The 21,731-nt window shown below is 35.0% G+C and overlaps 1 protein-coding gene across 3 annotated transcripts in view; it reads right to left on the bottom strand.

Moving 5' to 3' along the window:
* Positions 1 to 21,731, bottom strand: part of LOC143260743 (putative G-protein coupled receptor No18) — a 147,262-nt gene that overhangs the window by 2,932 nt on the left and 122,599 nt on the right. For all 3 annotated transcript variants that reach the window (XM_076527296.1, XM_076527297.1, XM_076527298.1), the window contains exons 4-6: positions 11,915 to 12,027; positions 5,217 to 5,550; positions 879 to 1,179 (exon numbers count right to left, since the gene is read on the bottom strand). In XM_076527296.1, the coding sequence (XP_076383411.1) occupies positions 879 to 1,179; positions 5,217 to 5,550; positions 11,915 to 12,027 (748 nt within the window). The remainder of the gene's footprint in view (positions 1 to 878; positions 1,180 to 5,216; positions 5,551 to 11,914; positions 12,028 to 21,731) is intronic.

Below are 21,731 nucleotides of genomic sequence, written 5' to 3'. Positions count from 1 at the left end.
CATAATTTCTTTACCTTAATAAGGTAAAGAAATTCTTCCATGGAATTGTTCATAAATGTTCATATACACAGTAAACTCCGCAGTCTGTAAACATTGAAACAAATTAAAAATAAATAGAATAAGAGTCTAGAGAGTTTTCACTCGGAAGAACTCGAAAGCCTGCAAGTGGAACTTTCATGGAAGTGCTGTACGAGCTTGCGTGACAAAGATTTTAATAAGGCGAACAAATTCTTTTTCTACAAATTTATTTTCATAGAAATTCATATTCGCGAGAATATCCGCAGTCGATAAACTTTAAAACGAATTAAGAAATGAATAAAATAGTAGGATAGAGTGTTTTCACCCTAAACAACTAAAAAATAACTCAAAGCTCGTGGGACTTCCGCGAAAGTGCTTGATAATTAAAATTTCTTTACCAGAATTTAAATTCGCAGAAAAATCCGTGGGCTAATTACAAACCGAAATAAATTGCGAGTAAATAACATACGAAAGTAGACGGTTTTCAGTATGAAGTATTAAAAAAGGTAGTCGGTAAAATCTGCTGGTGAAGCTTTCGCGAGACTGGTGAATAATTGCAAAGCGCTTAATAAAGCTAAAGAAATTAATTTTTTTACGAATTCCTTTACAAGAATTTATATTCACAGAAAAATTCGTGGGCCAACTGCAAATCGAAATAAATCGCAAATAAATCGAGTACAGAAGTAGACGCTTTTTCGCCGTAAAAATATTAAAAAGGTAGTCGGTAAAGTTCGCTCGCGAAGAAGCTTTCACGAGAACGCTACGCGAGCTCGTGTAGTTTGAAAATAAAAGATCCGAATTTTCGGACGGTTCCAGTGTACTGGACAACGTCGAACACGTTGGAACGAAATGGTAGATACCTAGCCACGTTAACGCTGCCATAAGTACATCCGGCGGGTTCATGGGTATGAATGGGGTGGCCAGATAGAGGATGAAAAACGGTAACCAACACGCCACGAATCCACCCACGACCACAGCTAAAGTGCCAGCTGTTTTTGTCTCTTTGACTGTTCTGTTAATGCAACTCTGCTGATGACTACGTACGATCCCGGACTTTTTGCTGGTTGCCGGAGGCTCTGCATCCTCCGATGTTCTGTCACAGCTCACCGTGTTCGCCATGCATTCGGCTCTTCGAATTCTGATGCTCTTCGCTCGTTCGATCTGTCAACAGCAACGTCTCGAACGAATTACCGATATTTCGCGACCGCAACAAGCATCTCGTCCGCAAGAAATTCGAGGCTTGGATCAGCGAAAATGGAATTCGACACAGTGATCTCCTCAGACTTTACAAAGCGATATAACTCCAAAGTAAACTGACAACCGAAACTAAACGATCAGTTTGCGACCGATACCTCTGAAACTCTACGGGAACTGAATTGACTATAGCGGCGATCACAGTATCCCTATATTTTAAATATTGTCGTTGTTCGCTCTGCTGGAAGTTCGAGGGAAAAAATCGAACGACAATATACCTCGACTGATCTTAAAGGGTGAAGTCTTCATGCTCGAAAATTGTTTTCTCGGAAAATGTATTGGATTTTCGTGCACGTAAAGGAAATTGACTACGACGATGGAAAAAATTGAATGATCGATATATCTGAGATGAAAAATTCTTCGCATTTGACGTTTTGTAATTTCGGAGAAAAGATCGGTGGACGATCTACCCTTATTACCTGGCAAGTTACTTCTCGGAAAAGGTTTCATCTTGCGCGTACAGGAAAGCAAATTAAGTACACCGATGGCCGCAATTAAAGCATTGCTAGATCTTAGATATTGTTAATGTTCATCCGATTTTGTAAACAAAAATCACAGAACGGTGTATCCAAGTTTATCTCGAAGCAGAAAGCTTATACTCTTTCACCGTTCTAAATTATTTGTCAGAAAATATGAGGTGTTCTAAAATTATGATATTTTCGGAAAATGAGGAGTTGAATTCAAATGAAAATCATTTGAAAGAACTTGTTCTCTAGCGAAAATGCAATCCGCGGCGTCGTTTTCGAGTTATTAACGGACAACGGTGACCAATGAGAGACAAGATCAGTTGGCGCGAGGCGGCCGAGCCAATCAGCGGAACTGGGTTTTATCCGCTCGTTGGCTCGGCCGCCTTGCATCAGCCGAGCTCGCCTCTCATTGGTCAGCGTTTTTCATTAATAACTCGTAAACAAAGCCACCTGATTGCATTTTCGCTAAGGAGAAAGTTACTTCAAATGACCTCGGGAACTCCTCATTTTCCGGAAGTACGATAATTTTGGGATACCCTGTATATATTAGATTTCCACGAGCATAAAGGAAAACTACGATCAAAATTGAACGTTCTGTAAATCTTAGGTGGAAAAAATCAAGGACAACAATCTAGCCGAGCTTCCTTTTTAAGGCATTTTTCAAGTAAGAAATTGGTCGATCATTTCGTTTTATAAATAAGTCGTTCATTTTGTTTCAACCCTTTCCCACGCTTAAGAAAATGTCGTTTTCTTAACATCTTCTAGTAAATGACGGTTTTCTTTCTCTAATTAACCGATTTGTAAAATTTGTTTATGATTTCTTTTGAAACTCTGTCGAACTGCACCAAACAGGTTTGGTATTTTTCGCTTAGGTATACGCGACTCTTTTGGTCGGCATTAATTGGGTTAAACATGAATGAATTCTCTGACTCTAATTTAATAAGAGCCAGTAGATGTGAAACGTATTAGGTGCTTCGATTTAATTGTGCCGTCCTGTGTGTTTCTTTATTGAAAACTCGATTTGTGCCCTTAATGTGCCTTGGCCGAGTTAGAGATCCACGAAACTTCTAACGTAGTTTCGGATCTGTGGGGTTCGTGTAATTGATAGTGGTCTTATCTAACATCATTATGGAATGCGCGGGTACTGGCACTATTAACTTCGACGGCGCAGTTTCCTTTCTACAGTTTTAGAGATAATTGGGGGATCTGCGGTTGTCGTAAATGGTACAGCTGTTGGACTTTCGACTTTCTTCGGATGACGAGGATGCGCTATAATGGCTTTTATCGAAGAAATAGAACGCAAATTTTGGTACTTCTCGACGGTGCGCTGAATAAAACATTGCAAGAAGATGATTTATGTTTCCGTGGCGCATACGAAGGTGACGAAAATCGAAATGAAGAGGTTATCATCGTCTTGTTGCTTATTCAGAATAGCAAAAATATTGCTTCTCCCATTTCACTGGATCTATTACTCTTGCAACAATGCGGTATCAAAAAAGGAACGAGCGAATCTTAACGGAAAACTTTAAGAATATTTTAGCATGTAGAAAGAATAATTAATATTTCATTTGCCTCTAATGGATTTTATTTGTTTCGCTGTTTGGCTAGTGTCCTTGTGGGTAATTCGTAACGGCGCGCCTCTTTAATGAAACGGGAAGCATTTGAAGAAACAGGAAGAAACTGTCTCTTGAAATTAAGCTGCGCCAATATTACATTAAAACTGTATTTTTAATCTTCCTTTGTATTTCCGATACTTTACTTTGTTGCACTGTAAAAAATTTAAAGGATGGCATCTTATATTAAAATGTGAAAACGTGAAACGCGTTAATCAACATTTCGAAAGTGCGCTTACGGGTTTTGCATCACATAATGCAGTTTCCTTGAACGCTGCTGCATTAGATTTGTAAATATTCGTGTCAATAGATTCAAATTGCCAATCGATTTCTCATTTACGCAGGCTTGTCCGACTTTCCAGAGAAACTGTAATCCGAGCCTGATTCACTCTTCAAACGGAGTTAATAAGTCGATTAGGAATCGTGTTATTAGCGTTGCCAAGATTAGCGTTTTATTATTCGGCGCTCCTATAACAAAGGGGAAAAAGCAGAAACAAAAATCGCGCTTCTAAAAAATTATTTCTTATTTCTATCACATTTTTTAACAATTTTCAAACTAGCTATCTTCCTTTCTTAACACTAAAAATCTCTGTAGAACGAACGCATAAGTTAACCTAGGACGTCAATATTTTGTGAATTTCTACTTCGAATCGGTTTGAATCATCCCTTTAATACATCGCGGACGTTTTGGTATCGAAAGCTAATAAATTGAGACTGCGATCCATTTTCACCGTAATTTTAACGTCACCTCTATATAATTTAAACGCAGAGACATCCACTTGCTTAACAGTTCGGGCGTTTAACAATTATATTTCAGGTTCCGGTGGTGTAAATATCTATATTTTTGTCCTCTCAACTTCAAATTTTGACATTGTCTTCTTGTTTGCATAATGGAGCAAGACACTTTTTTAAACGAAATATTACGTGTTTAAAAACTAAATTGTGGATCATGAAATCATATATATCAATAAAAATGATTAATATCTTAATTTTTTTTTATATCGTAAGCAATTTTTTCGTCAATGCAAGAAATTTTTATCTTTGTAAAATTGAATATGAAAAGAAAGAATTTGCGTGAAGATCCACAGTCGGCTAGTGACTCTTATAAAGATACTAAAAATATTTGGTTTCTTTGTTGGAGTCAAACTATGGGACTATACTACTGCAAAAGGTTCCTTCGAATTGTTATTTCGTGAAACAAAAAAAGCAGAAAAATACAGAATTATTCCTGAAGATTTTTATAATAAAGGCTACGTATACACCCCTCCAAAAGTATTAGGATACATACAGAAAATTAAATAAATAATGTATATATATATATATATATATATATATATATTATTATAATAATATAATAATAATAATATAATATATATATAATAAAAATATATAATATAATAAATAATGTATGTAAATATATAATAAAAATAACGTCTACTTTATAAAAGAAAACTAAATTTTCTTTTCATTTTATTTTTTTATTAAATGATGTATATCGTGCCGAGTGAAGAGTATGAAATGTGCTCTCAGCATACATTTCCAATGAAGAAAAATGTACTAAATAGGTAAATCAATCGCATATGTGACAAGCACATAACTCAATATGTATTTTCGACAATATGATGCTATAAAATTCGCAAACAAACTCACAGACGTTATCTAAACCGAATGAAAAATTACAATTTATACTAAACAAGTAGATGTCCTAATACTTTTGGTAGGAGATGTACATACCTTTCCCCAATTTTATTCTGTTACAAGAAAAAATTACAAAAGAATGCTACGAGTTTTCTAGAGCCTAGGTGACCTAATTCCTTGGTTCGAGCTCTGCACGTCTGTGGCATTCAGCTGACAAGGTCCTTACCAGGATCTTTTTGCGTGGCTGGATGTTCTCGTTGCCGGTGGCCTCCAGGTTTCGATGGCGGCTCGCGATCAGGCAAGAGATTCTCCCGTAAACGTAAAGCATGACCAGCATCGGTAGAAAAAACGATCCCATCGCTGAGAATATCACGTACGAAGAGTCCATATTGTAGGAGCATTTTTTAGTGTCGCGGTTTGTCGCACGTGGAAAGCATCCCAGCAGAGGAGGACTGGTTATTGCGCCGGCTAGGACCCAGACCGCTACAATCATCAGACCAGCCAGTCTTTTACTTCGACGTCGTCGGCTATATGTTAGTGGTTGAGTTATGGCTAGATACCTTGAACGGAAATTCACCTCGTTTAGCTGTGTGGTGGGGGCAAATCGCCAAGGATCATTAAGGAGGACAACTCATGCAAATGATTGAAAAATGTCAAACTAATACCATGCGGTTTCTTTTTAAAATTGCTATAAAAAAATCGTTTATATTTCTCGAACTTTTTTTATTTTATTAGACAGAGTCAAATATGGCTGCCACGGCTGGCCTATCCTGTCGACCCAATTTTTTCAAATTGTGGCTCTACTTCGCGGGTAATAGTTCAATATTTTCTTAAGCGATTGAATTATTTTTGGTCTGTTAGAGTAACAACAGTCATCAACAGTTCCCTATGAAAAGAAGTCCAGCGATGTCAAATCGTTGAAATTATTCTTCATAATTAATTGGTAGGTTTTTTTTAATAAAGCATTAAATTTTGAGAAAATATTACACGGTTTTTTTTATAGCAATATTGAAAAGCAACCAGCAGCACCGTATATAATATACAATAATTTCTCCCGGAAATGCCAAATTTCGGGTACCTGTGAATTTCCCTGTTTTAATTCTGCGCCTATGTAATTCATTGCTACGTCGATGCTAAGGATCGACGCAGTCGGTCAAGCGCCTGATGCGACATGCGACGCGAATTCCCGGAAGACAACACAAAATGGTGTGTTTGAGTGTGAGTCAGGTAAAAAGAAAAACGCGGAGCTACAAGGTACGTGACCGTCGAATCGTGGCATGTGGCCTCCGAAATGCCTTCGAATCGTGGCATGTGGCCTCCGAATTGCCGTCGAATCGTGGCAAAAAATTAGAAATAAAAAAGTTAAGTAACTTAATACATTACTATGTATTCATATTAATGTATACCGGCCGCTGCTGTTTTTTATAGACTGTCTCGAATTCTTAAAAAACGAGCCGCGAGGCTCGAAGAATCGCGACTTAGTATTCTCAGATCTGCCGATTTCAATTCCGACCTTCGAACATCTCTGGGAGAAATTACTGTACATTTTGAAAATATGCACATGAAGTTTTAATAGGAAATTCGAAGTAACAGAAGGAAGTATTAGAAGGCTTCTGATGATTAGATTGCGGATATTTATGCAAAATAAGAATGACATTTCCGTGATAACAGCATAATATCCGCAGTCTACCGATGACTGTATGTACAACAGAGTTGTGTAATCCCACCAATGATTAACAAATATAACTCGTTAGTTATTATAAGTTATTATAGATTAGTTATTATAAATTATTATAAATGAGTAATAATAGCTATATATATAAGCAGTTGTAATCCTTAATCACCAATGAGATTATATCTTGCCGAATTTCGCTGTACAAATAGCAATGTTCAGCTCGATTTAGGCAGTTGTTCGACAAATTTTTTGAACACGTTTTTAACGTCTAGATCTATTGATCTTTTTGTTGCACCTAATCGCACAATTTTTAATTGCAGTCTCACTGTTGTTGATTAAATCGTTTGACAAAACACAACGTTAATCCAGAAAGTATCTATCTACAAATTGGTAGAAAAATGCGATTTAAAAAATGATGATCTAGAAAATATATTTAGTAATAAATACATTTTAGAAGATATTATGCATAAGGTAAACGACGCGTGTTTACTTTTAAAATCGAATACAAAGTAGTAGTGACACGGTTTTCAAAAGAAAAATTTTCGAAAAGAAATCTCGGAGACGATTGCAACAAGCTATGTCATTTCTGCATCAGCGTCACTGTTCCTCGAGCAATTAATTGAAGGTATGGTCGCGAAGTTCAACTATTTCCAGTATTCTTGAACAATTATAGACGCATCAATCTTCGCAGCTGTTTACCGAACAGATCCGCGGCTGCAGTTTCCCGTGAAACTTTCTATGTTTGGTGATCTGTGAGGGTAAACAATTTTAATTAATCGAACAATTCCAAACTGGATCTTCCGAAACTGTACAAGCTTCTTTCCACGGCAAAGTTTTGATATTTATGAGCCGGTTACTCTAGTGTGACCAGCTGCCGTTCCTGTAATTCGTATTTCGGACGTAATCAACTTTATATTTATCGGATAAGACATGTTAAATATTTTTTATTCAAAAATAAATAAAAGAAGAGAATACAAAAATTAATAAGGCAACTGGTTCCGCTACCCTACGAGCTCTTGCTAAGTTCAGATTAGAGATTACCGTCCGAAATTGTGTTAAACAACCGAAAGAGAATCGTCGACGAGATATTCCAGGAATGTATGAAAACATAAAAGACACGGGACGGAAACAAAAGATGTACACAGAAAGGGGGAGGCTTCTTTGAAGAGGAAATCTCGGTAGCCCCTAGGGAAAACGGGAACATTTTTACGTGATTAGATCAGTGAACCTTTTCGCACAAACCGTGCGTGCTACCTATGCTCCGTGAGAATCTAGATTTAGGTTTAAAACATGGAAATTTTGCAGATCTTTATGGTGATCTATATGTTCTGCATCGATCTCGAGAGATAAGAGTTCGATAAACATTTGCTTCTTCTATTAACCAGTTAGCTGTGTTTGATAAGTATATTTATCAACTGTAGTTAATAATATTTTGTGTCATGACGAGTATACTCGTCGTGCGTAAAAAGTAGTGGCCGTTGGCTATTTAAATTGTAATTTTAGTGGCAACAAAAACATTCTAAAATTTCAAGATATTTAGAATATTTTGTGACCAATCCTACTCGAAGGTGTTTACATTGTTATAAAAATAAGATTAGAGAAGAATATATCACGGTATTGGTGTACGATATGCAAAGTGTCATTATGTATTATCGTTCCTTGTTTTGCTGAATTCCACTGTACAACAGCAATTCAAATTTGTAACTTTTATAAATATTTCATTTTTCCTGCGTTTTTCGTTTATTATGTATGTAGTATATGTTAATGTTAAGTAAATAAGTAAATATTAGTAATAAAATTGTTAATTTTATAAAATAAAACCGTCTTTTTGATCCAATATTTTAACAGCGACACTTACTCTGTGTTTGACGAGCATACTCGTCATCGCTTGATTCTCGCGACACATACAGATGTGCGCTCTGAAAAGGTGGCGTCACAGCTAACTGGTTCAACGTTCGATACGGCGAGACAATGTAATGTTTTTGTTAGCGCGATGCAAAAATAATTGCGCTCTGGAGTATCGTCCATCCCTGATATCAGCTTGTAAACAAAAATGGGAGATTTTTGAAGTGGAAATATTTATAAATAAATATTATATTATTATTATTATATTTATAAATAAATATTATAAATAAATAAATATTATCCATTTTTGTGTACAAACTGAGGGACAATTTGGGAGAATTTACTGTATACTGTTTTGCTATTTTTAGGAAAATTCATCTTAGACTTTATGACTTTTACTTTTTTAATATGACAATATTTGTCGCGAAAAGAGACTTGTGTGTCTATTTGACACATACGAATTTCACGAGGAGGACATATGTCACTTCTTTTTTATTGTCGAAGAAATTCCTACAAGCTATAGGAAGCTCAAATCTAACATTCTGGAAGAATTTTGAATGGATGTGACCGATAACGAGTGAGTGAAAACAAACGATGAGCAACGGTAAAGGACAGAATGAATACCGTAGTCATTTTACTGCAGTAGTCCAACGTAAATGTACATATTGCATACTGCGACAAGTGTAAAAAAACAGTTTGTCCGGCACATCGTTTCATTCTATATGAAAAATGTGAAGAGAATACTGTGTGAATGTGTTTTTCTCTTTATTCCAAATAAAATATTTAATAAAAGAAATTATTTGCCTCCTATATTATATGTATCTTTTACGATAATGTCTATTTGACACTTACGCAAAAATTACGTAAAACGATAATTACGCACGTTTCAACTTGAAATGCATCTCTTGTATAAATGAGAATCGTTTGCATTTACCCAATATTTTCTACAAACGTCAGGTCTGTTTATTCTATTGGCATAGAATTTTGGAAATGATTCTTGAAATATCAAATCAAATCTTTAGAAACAATTTTTAAATACTTCAAACTCTTTTTGTTATAAGGATCTGTTGTGAGCTGCTTTTGAATTCTATTTCGAATTCTAATTCTAATTTCCAGACTTGAACTGTTTCTTTATTTAGATAGTATCGAATAGACATCACCAGACACAACGAAAGCAAGAGCTATTTGCACAAATTAATAACACGAAATCGCAATTTATCTTCAAACAGTGTTAACATCTAATAGCTTTTTGCATTTCATTAGCTCATCGTTTACCAATAAGATACAAAATATAAAACAATTAAAGTTAGTTGTAGTAAAATATAAAAATCGAATTTATCAATGAAAAGGTGTTATAGATTTTCAAAAATTAGCGAAATATCTGTTTATAGGCTTGTTAGCAAATGGCGCGATCGTAAATGCTTTTCAAGTAACTTTGTTATTATCATTAATCGATGTAGAGCGAACTATTATAATTTTAACGCATCGCTTGCTCACACAGGAATTGTTGATCACCCAATATGCATAATAATGAAATTTATAATCTTAATCGTATCGTTTGACAGTGTCGTCTCTCTTATCGGGGTTGCATGTAAAAATCTATCTACAGCATTTTCTTTACATGCAATGTCTATGTATTTGGTGAAATTTCCAACATATTTAGACCACGTAAAAAATTCTGCAAGTACTTCATAAAACGCTATACATATAGTAAGCAACTACAAAATCCACAAGTTCTGAAGGATCCATAGAAATTTCATAGCTGCAATTATTTTGGAAAAACAGCAGCGAAAATCAATAAATGTAGAGACGATTTTGTCGAGGCACGTAAAAGTCGAGTGCTGAAATATTCATTGCAGAACCAAATATCGAGACCGGCAAACATTTATATAGCTTCTTCGACGGTCGCAATCAATTTATGCAAGTTCATTTAATTATGAGTATGCAATCACAAGCACTCCTATGGAGGTATGGAGGTTTGACTATCTTATCGATAAATATCGATATTATCGGAAACTCCGAAGCTCAAGTGATCGAAATAAAGTAAAGTATAATCATTTTATTATTTAATTAAATATTTTGATTTCGGTTTGTACTGATTATTATGTTGCAGATTTTAATTTTAATATCATTTTATATTTACATTGAATTCCAGTGAATTATATTTTTAGATATATTAATATTTTATTTAAATTTTAATTATAAGAACACTCAAATTTAGATATTTATTATATTTCGATTGCATGAGTTCAATATATGCATATTAGTGTAGTTTTATTTATTTCATATTTCATTTTAATTTATTCTATAAATATTTGTTAACAACAACCGCGTAGAATTCATTAATAACATCAACAATGTGATTTGAAAATAGTACATTGACATTCGTAAATTCTTAAGACCTTCCTACACTTTTAAGTTTCACCGACTCATTTTTGTTATAACTGCATAAAATCGGCAGCCTTCTGATCATAGACAGAGTATTTGTCAATTTTGGTTGTAACTGATAAGTGCACACACATCTTGATGCCTTCATTGATTCTAGCGATATTTTAATAATTTTATCAATATGTTGGACTCCTGTAAAACAGTACGAATTTATTAAAATGTGCACATATTTACGTTAAAACGTATTAGTTACATTTTACAGTACATAAAGTATGCATATTGTTAAAATTATACGATCTGTCTTTCCATGTAACGTAACAATATTTTATCGATATTATCCATGTATCGATAGTCACACCTCCATTCCTGTACAATTAAACCTAGTATGCTCAAGGGAAGGTCAGAAATTCCACATCTTTTATAAATCTTTTATATTTTCTCTGCACGTCAATAAGTACCTAAATGTATTATTTAACAGTATTGTATATAAATAAATATACTTCGAACAGAAAAAATATATATAGCAGTAATGTTTATACGGATACAAAATAACTCTCCCTTATGCAGAGCTTACATCTTCTACTGGCATAAGCGTCCTAAGGTTAAATAAGTTTCGAATGCTGTAAGGAAAATGAAAAAAGAGCCGAACGTGCGAACCTAATTTTGCGATAATGCATCTGTCTATATGGTGTTGGCCCGACGAAGATCGACGAAAAATGTGCGGACACAATAAATCGGGGACGTGATTGGGACGTTAAACCACGGCAAACCCCATTTCCTTAACTGCCCTGTAAAATCACGAGCAAACTTTTCGACGATCCTCTGTCGTCGAGGTCGTCGCTGACTAAACCGGAAGCTAGCACTTCGTCGATTCGACTTCGGCAAACGTTTCGCCGCTGATACAGGTACGGTACGGTGTGGCTGGATGGTTTGTTCGACGTGCATAAGAAAAAACTACACCCGTAATCTTGTCCCGTCTACGTGCCGCGGGTTTTGAACAACGGCGGACGACTTACCTGTCTATGGATATGGCGCATAACGATAGTATACTGGCAGTACAGAGGAGAACGTCGAGGGAAACCCAAGAGTCGCAGAGCACTTCGCCCAGCTCCCAAGTACCACCTGTGAGCTTTGTCAAATTCGTTATATTAGTCACATCATCTGGCTCGGTTCAAGTTGGTCTATTAAGCGTACAAATGAATTCGTGGAGCTCGCAATTAATCGATCGTAACCTTCTTTTAAATTAGAGTCTAATGCCGACCGTATTGTGTTGAATTGAAGAAAACGTCATGTAACGGTTCTTTATGAACGCATACACTAAGGAAATCACATTTCAATCCTTACGTTGGCAACCCGGTAACTGGGTACCTGTCCACTGCAAAAATTTATTTAACATACTTCTGCGTTCTTCTAAAAATATCACAATACCTTTTTCGAATTAAAACGCTGTCACGTCGATTTCAACTCTAGGACTCTAGGACGACCTCTTCTATTTTTCGGCATAAGTGACATTGTGTATATACAATATATATATATATATATATATATAATATAATATAATATAATATATATATATATATATAATATAATATAATATAATATATTTTATGTATATATATATATATATATAATGTATCAAAATTTATAAATTTGTTTGGAAACTTGTAGATAAATATTAAAACATTGTATAACATATAATATATTATATATATATAATAATTATATAATATATATTATATATATATATATATATATAATATATTATATCTTATACAATGTTTTAATATTTATCTACAAGTTTCCAAACAAATTAAAAAATTTTGTGGGATCTAGGATTAAATGGCCAGGCTTTAAAATTAGTTACACGTTTGATCGCCAATGTAAGGAGGCTGCGTTTTCATTCTTCAATGAAAGTAAATTAATGATGTGTTCGACTTATTAAAGTATGCATTTCGAAATTCCATTTTATATGTGTAAAGATCACGTTGTACGTGTTCGCGAGGAACGAAAAGTTACATGTCCGAGAGCCATAATGAGTCATGTATAGTACGTAGAAAGGTTAATTAATGGAGCTAGGAACCGCAGTGCCGTAAGGGTGGAGTCACTTTTCATGGGAACCCAGTTGAAACTTGGAAACATCGATTGCTTGATTTCCATCGAATCGCAAATCTGGATCAGCAGTTCAAAGGAGGCTGTACATCATATTTATTCGAACCTGTAACATTCTGCATCGAGATTAACTGTTCTGCCAGCTGTCATCCTTCAGAAACTTGTATTTTAGTCCTTTTCTTTTTATGTTTGTGAAACGGCGACCATAAAAATACCACGGAATCAACGTAACTTATGAGAAAAACTAGACAGTCAAGATTTACGGATACAGATAAAAATGCAAATAATGGAAGAACTTTTATCAGTGGGAATAGTTTTCATAACGGTAAAATATTATGAATTTTTGCGTGCATTCTTCTGTTTCAAAATTTTGTATATAAGGCTGATGAACGTGTTGATAAAGAGTTCAGATAAAACAGCAGAGTTTTATTATGAATCAATTTAATTCAACACGTAAATGTACGATATGGAACAACAAAACTCTAATTTAAGCAAAAGGTAACTAATTAGCAAACAGATTTGGGTATTATTCGAATAAATATTTACCTGAAATAATTATTCAAACGAATTCTTTTTAATGGAATAACAATTATTCATTATTCGCAACAAATTATTCTATCTATGTATTCGAATAATTCTTCATTTTTCATTCGAATAAATTATGCGAATAGAGATTGTAAAATTATTCAAATAGTAATGCCAATAATTGTTGACCGTTTTTTTACGTAATTTTTGAAGAATATATACAGTTGCGGACAAAATTGAGTGGACAGACAGTGGAAATGGTTATAAATAAAATTTAGTCGAACTAGTATTATTACTATACACACAAGTTTTGTATATTACATATGCTTATGGTACATAGAACATTTTGTGCAAAACTCAAGTTAATGTTTATACTTTTGCACACAGAAATCGTACTTAACGGCAAAGTTAGCAAATTTCTCAGGGACAAAAATGAGTGGACATCTAATAAAGCGCAAGATTAATATTTAGCATGCCCCCCGTTTGCTCGAATTACCGCTTTTAAACGTCGTCGAAAACTGTTTATTAGGTTTTCAACATAATCCTTGCTAATTGCTTCAAATGCTGACTGTAAACTTTGAAAACAGTTGATCTTGTTATTCCGTTTGTCCAATGGTACCTTCGAGTCCAATTCACTCCATAAGTTTTCTATTAAATCTCAATCTGGACTCTGTGCGGGCCATTCAAGTAGGTTAATGTGAGAATTCTCGAAAATTTTCTTGGTTTTCTTCCCTGTATGTTTCGGATCATCATCCTGAACCAAAACAAAATCTTCGTCGAGTCCCATTTTTACGACAGCTTCTTCTAAATTTTCACTTATTATATCGATGTACTTGTCGGCATTCATTATTCCATCGATTGAGCCTAAAGTGCCAACACTATACCAAGAGAAGTATCCCCATACCATCGACGACCCTCCGCCAAATTTAATCGTTGGCGTTATAAACGGCTTCTTATATGCTTCATTCTTCTTCCTCCACACTTTCTTCGTCTTTCGTCAGTCCACACTACATTTTTCCAGAATGACAGTAGCATGTTAACATACTTTTTTGCGAAAGCTAAACGTTTCTTCGCATTTGCTTGATTAATATGTGGCTTACGTCTAGCTTTGCAGCATTTTAATCCAGCCTCGTATAATCTCCGCCTCATCCTTTTTGATGGCACATTTAATTCTAAGGTTTCTTGAATATTACGCGATGCAATGCTTGGATTTTGACGACATTGTCGAATAATTTGACGATCTTCTCTTACAGTGATACAGCGTTTTCGACCGCGACCTCTTAAATTTTCCACTGTATGTGTGATAAATATTTTTTATAAATTTTTTCTACTGCACTCTTTGATACTTCGTATTTTTCTGCTATCACACGATAACTGAATCTTTTGGAACAGTCCGAAGCTGTCAAATGTCGAACTTGATACGAAATTTCTTTTCATCGAGACGTTCTGTCAATTGTTCTGCTTTGTACGAAGTCTATACTTTGATTAAATACGTGTGCAGATGTTTTGTTTACGTTTGCAAGTATTACGCATGGCGGATAGCTATATCCTATGTTTGTTTATGTTTCTCGCCGGAATAAGTCGACTGTCCACTTATTTTTGTCCCTGAGAAATTTGCTAACTTTGCCGTTAAGTACGATTTCGTGTACAAAAGTATAAACATTAACTTGAGTTTTGCACAAAATGTTCTATGTACCATAAGCATATGTAATATACAAAACTTGTGTGTATAGTAATAATACTAGTTCGACTAAATTTTATTTATAACCATTTCCACTGTCTGTCCACTCAATTTTGTCCGCAACTGTATATGTGTCATAAATATGAATCCTAGAATGTATGACTTCCTTTGCAACCGAAGAAAGATTATTTAGTTACGCATCAATCATCAATGTACCCAGGAGTAACAAACTTTTCGATGCAGCGGTTGAAAAACGAAATTCATTAACGTGGAAGAAATTCATAATTCATAACTATGCGAAAACATTATGTTCTCTAATTTTGATTCAAATCGATCATTTGAGTCGTTTATTTTGAAAGTGGCTTAAGTCACTTTACCGTAATGAAAAGTGGTGATTTTTTAATGTTTATACGACATTATTTATACTGAGAAAAATATCAGTATCCTGAGATAACAAATACAAGTAAATCTTCTCGAAAATTAGCATCCATATTTTTAAACGTGTTAAAACGCAAACCCTTAAATATATCGACTTAAAAACAAAGTGACTTATGCCACTTTCAAAATAAACGGCTCATTTTCCGATTTCATTCCTGTACAAATAAATTCTTCGTCGAATAACAAATAACTTCTTATTCGCATGAATTTTCATTCGAATAAAATCTTATTCGGATAAATTGTTATCTAGATAAATTTGTATAAATCTGTTATAGACAATTGGGGCACTCTTTTTAAATCGCACACAACGTGCCGATCATTTCCCTTCGTATATAAACACTTTCGTAATAGCGCGGTAAATATTGAAATTTTAAAGTATCAAATTCAATTTCAAGCGAGAAAGATGAATTGCACAATCCGTAGACGAGTTTCACGGCAGTCAGCGGTGTTCAAGAACTCAAGACAGGAGCACGTCGAATTGATAAAACCAGATAGGTTCTTTTTATTATTGCTCGAGGAGAATCTCGTTTCATTTTTCCCGAAGTGGCAGCATTACTCAGCTCATAATACTTTTCATCTTCACGGACAGTCTGTAATACGTAGCGTAAGAAAGAACGGAGGAGAAAGTAAGGATCGCCATTGTACCTGTTTCCGTCTTTTGCAGCTCGTCGAGGCGTGCGCGCGTGTGTACGTGTATCAAAATAGACGTCGGTGTATGTGCCCGTGGCATTGTACGTTTTTAATGCTTGATTCCATTACGTACGAGGGTTTATGTCGTTTTAAGTCAGACGACGGACCTTCGGATCTCTCTGACGGAGGCGCAAAATTCCATAAAAGCCCGGCAAACTTTTCCTATCAGCTTTTAAACGCGTTTACCTAATCGGTTTTCCCATTTACTGGCGAGCAATCGAGAATGTTTCCTGGTCCACCGATTTTCTTAACTTCACCGACCGAAAGCTGCTCGCCGCGTAATTATATAATCTATAATTATTATTCATCCACTGTGAATGAATAAATCTCTATTACTAACTAAAATAAGTGTGTCGAGCCGTTTATTATTGTACCGAAATTATTCTTGGAGACACGAGTTAACGACTACGGTAATAATTACGTAATTTTTTGATTATCAGTTTCAGCTGTAATTTTATCCACATATACAGGTACAACCCTTTGTCACGAAAAAATAAATGAAAAAATGATTTTATGTAATTGTTACAATATATACAGGGTGTTCCAAAAATCTCTCATAATCCGGAAATGGAGGGTTCCTGAGGTTATTCGAAGTAACTTTTTCCTTAGCGAAAATGCAATCCGAGGCTTTGTTAACGAGTTATTGACGAAAAACAGTGACCAATGAGAGACGAGCTTGGCTGGCGTGAGGCGACCCAGTCAACGTGCGTATGGAGCCCTTTTTCGCTCATTGGCTCAGCAGTCTCGCGCCAGCTGAGCTCGCCTCTCATTGGTCACTATTTTTCGTTAATAACTCGTAAACAAAGCCACGGATTGCATTTTCGCTAAGGAAAACGTTACTTCGAATTACCTCAGGATCCCCCATTTCCGGATTTCGAGACATTTATATATATAACACAAAAAGTGAGAAGGAAAAGCAAGATATAGGAAATATAATAAATGTAAAATTATCAGACATACGTGTACTTAGTATCGTTATTAAAATAAAAATGCAAAAAAGGGTTAAAAAAATGGGAAAAATTAGGTTTTAGGATGATGAGCATTTACTGCAATAATAGTAGAGTGTCTGAAAGATAGATATGAGCTTTGGGAATAATCAAGAAAGTGTCCGTTGCGATTTGCATTGATTAGTAGACGGTTGAAAGAGTTATGGTAACTATATAGCTTGCGGTGAAGTTCAGGAAGAAAAGTAGCAGTATGTATAAGGGAGCGAAACGGTGTATAAAAATCTAATTTTTCCAAAATATCAGGACAGTCAATACGAATATTAAGGATTTTGTAAATAAATAAGAGATTTGATTAGATTTCAGTTCAGTTCGTTTTCCTAAATATTCCTTGTTTATTTTTAGATATTGTAAACGAAAATCTGCTGTTATTTCGCAAATAAATAACTTATGCTCTGTCGTCGATAAAATGTACCTTTTTTTACTTCGCCTTATAAATTCGTCTTTGCCAGGATTTTACATAAACCTGATATTAAATATTCATTTGTATTTAACAGTGTTCAACGAACACTGTGGAGATGGATATGCCATAATGTATTCCGTTTCAGTCGAGCTTCGTTAATTATTCCGGAAGTTTTTACTTTATTTGGCAGAGGGAGGATGCGAATTAATTATTTCTGTGTCTGGAGGGCACTTTTGTTACGGGCCTGCAACGATTGTTACTTCCATTTCGTATTCCTTCTTGCTGCGACAGTGCTTACCTTATTTCGTCTTTAACCTGCAAAAAAACTGGATCTGTTTTATTACGAAAAATAAGAATGCATGCATCGCGTGATTTCGTGCTGGATACTATTTTCATCGATAAAGAACCGTCGCCAGTCATTCTAATGCTGCGTGTCCAATTGTATCATACATAGAACGCGCTATGTGAAAATGCATTCAAATCGATTTTTTCATTTATCAAAAGGTTGTGAATTAACTTTCGCATCCAATGTGGCAGTTAAAAGTTTCTTAGGAATTTTTTCTTAATAATTTTTCTTGGAGAAAGATCTAAGAATGTACAGTCATCTCAGTAATGTCTAAAATGAGAAAGCAAAGCAGAAGAAATGTCTATTGTTTATATTACCTTTTTATGGCTTCATATGATATTCGTATTATACGAACTTTGTTCAGATTGCATTATTTGTACTTATATCATACTGTTATTATAAATCATACAATTTTTAAATAAGTAATTTAAGTAATTAACTTTTAAATCATAACTTTTTTTTTTATAAAAATCATAAATTAAGCAACAAATAATGTGGTTCTGACCAGTGCTACGTGAATCTTTAAAGCGTCAAATATGATTTTCGTAACTTCGTTTGTGCATCGAATACGATTATATTATATCGGACGTGGGCTAATTCGGTGACCTTTGATTTGTTCCATTTGATTCGATTACGTTATACGATAATATAATAACATTGTAATGCGTCGTATAATACTGTTTGCTTTCGCGAGAGCTGCATTGAAAACCGATCATCTTCGAGAGCCCCGTATCATTTCTGCAGCAATAAAATATTCAGACGTGTAATCATCATAAGTAAGGAAACCGATCCCGCCGAGAGCAGCAGACATTAAGAATTGTCTCCGTAGGATTTAGTTGGTTGATTGGACCGCATCGTATCGAAGAGCATTCATTATGCCCGAACTCGGATTTAATCTATATGCAAAATTGCTCCTCGCCGTTCCCGAAGAACGCACGATCAGTGTTGGTAATTGTCTCTAATGCGGTCGAGGCGAATGATAAACGTACTCGGTGAATAAACGAGAAATTTCCAAGTTCGTTCCGAATGATTACGTTAGACTCTGCCCGGTGATCCAAGAAGTCCGGACATAAATTTCATAGTTATCGATTGTCAACAACTATAAAAACGGGCCGCTGCTCTTCCCGTATTTTTCTGTACAATCTGAGCGTCAATTAGGCAGAATTTACTGTACAGCGTCTAATTAACAGGACGCGAAAGACTTGTGTCTGTATCTTCGCATCCGAAAATATCAACAAGCTGACGCATCGATTCGTCCAAATTACAAAAAGTTTGGAGACATTCTGGCTTAGACTTAGATTTAATAAATTAATAATATTATATTAATTAATAATATTATATTAATTAATAATATTATATTAATTAATAATATTATATTAATTAATAATATTATATTAATTAATTAATAATAGAGTTTTCATAAATTTAGTAATATTTATTGTACGATATAATTTCCGTCGTTACTTATGACCTCTTGCCAGCGTGATGGCAATTTATGAGCAACATTTTTCAAAAATATATGTCTCAAATGAATATGTGCATATCTATTGAAATTTGCAATGTTATTATCAGACAGAACTTTCCGGTAGACCTAATATAAATACGAGTACGATATTTCGACCATTTTCCCGCAATCGACTTTCGAATATCATACTGAAAACGCGCGCGTAAGTTCGAATATCTTCTTAACCAGTCAGCCGTTGCAATATCTTCATCATTGCATCATCAATATATCTATAATAATAAATATCTATATCAATAGATTAAATTTCAAATTTCGTTTAAATACAACGCTTTTATAAAATATATAATTTAATGAAGGAATATCAAAGTACATATCCTCCTTCACCAGTTAAGTTGATTTCGACGAGTATACTCATCACGAAGAAGTAGCAACATTTTGATGAGTATATTCGTCGAATACAACCGACTGGTTAAGACGTATAGCGAACGGTTTTAAAACGGACGGCGGTTTAGGCGAGCGTTGCATAATACCATGTGGATTTTATTTTCCATATGCAAATGGAAACGTGAATATTCGTATTTCGTGAGCAATTGCGCGACGGAATATTTTCAGTTTTAAGAGACAGAGCGAGGCGTGCTGTCAGGCCTTCGATCGCTGTCCAGCTGCGGCTCATGACCGCAGACATTCCGCTTTTATGGCGTGACATATTGCCTTGATGTTTTTCAGAATGCAGTAGCGTACTCCGAAATCTGGGAACGCTCGTTTGCATAGGAAAGCTTTTTGTAGTACCTCCGCAGGGCGCGGGCATTTTTCAGCAAGCGTGGAAGGAGCTAGGAATTCTCACGCTATCGTCGACTCGTACTACTTTCGTTCAAAAGGCAACACGCAATAAGCGTCTCTATCTATATCAATTTTTTCCGAACGCTTCTGCACAGTTCAGAAAATTATTACATTTGTAGGATTTTATATTATTTATTATTTTACAGGAAAACATAATGGTACGTTTAGAATCGGTGAGGTACTATCTGAAATGTCTTGCGAACAATATACAAGATATCCCAAAAATGTCTTGCAATCCAGAAATCGGGGTTTTTGAGCTCATTTGAAGTAACTTTTTCCTTAGCGAAAATGCAATCTGCGGCTTTGTTCGCGAGTTATTAACGAGAAACACTGACCAATAAGAGGCGAGATCAGCTGGCCCGAGGCGGGCGAGCCAATGAGCAGAATTGGGCTCCGTACGCTCGTTGGTCGAGCCGCCTCGTGCCAGCCGAGCTCGCCTCTTATTGGTCACTCTTTTTCGTTAATAATTTGTAAACAAAGCCGTAGATTGCATTTTCGCTAAGGAAAAAGTTACTTCAAATGACCTCAGGAACCTTCCATTTCTGGATTGCGAGACATTTTTAGCATACTTTGTGTAAGATATGAATACGTAAAAAAAAGTTTTTAATGTACATAGTATTAATATGTAATCAAAATCTTTCATGATTAACAAACGATCGAGAATGAAAATTAAGTTGTCACTAAACTGTTGACACGAGTTTTGACATCAACATTTATCACATACGATCAGATTATTAAGTACGATTTAAGTATTTTTATTTCATTACTTGTGTTCTAGAATTGGAGATAATTATGAAAAATTGAGCATGGAATGGAAAAGATCCTGTCTAAAATGAATGTTTGAAATTCCAAATCGAATGACTAAAATATGAACAATAAAAGAAGGTAACAGAGTAATTTAGAGGAAAGTTTAGGTGACGGATTGAGTTTTTATTTACTTTATTTGTTAGCAGTAGCAAACAGTTAGTTAATAATAAGCGCTTGTGGTCACATTTCACGTTCACCGATATACATAGATGTAGCATGCAGCAGAGAAATAAGCACTCGCAAAAGGCTGACTAACTCTTATTAAAATGCTTTTATTTACGAAATTCTAAACGTACCATCTTAAAGTGTAGAAACAACATTCTATTTCGTAACACGACGTCTTGAAAGTGACCTCTGCCTCTGCGCAAACACTCCACCAATTTTGAGCTCACGTTATACATTTCCATGACACAATATTTCCATCGAGGCTCGACCCGTTCCTCTTCGAATTCTGAGTGTAAGTCAAAGCAAAATTTTCGGTATTGATCGGACGAAATACCACGCCAGCAATCACAAGAATCCTCT

The sequence above is a fragment of the Megalopta genalis genome, chromosome 19 (assembly GCF_051020955.1).
Source record: "Megalopta genalis isolate 19385.01 chromosome 19, iyMegGena1_principal, whole genome shotgun sequence".
NCBI lineage: Eukaryota > Metazoa > Arthropoda > Insecta > Hymenoptera > Halictidae > Megalopta > Megalopta genalis.
The sequence above is the reverse complement of the archived record's forward strand: the minus strand, read 5'-3'. Positions and strand labels throughout refer to the sequence as shown.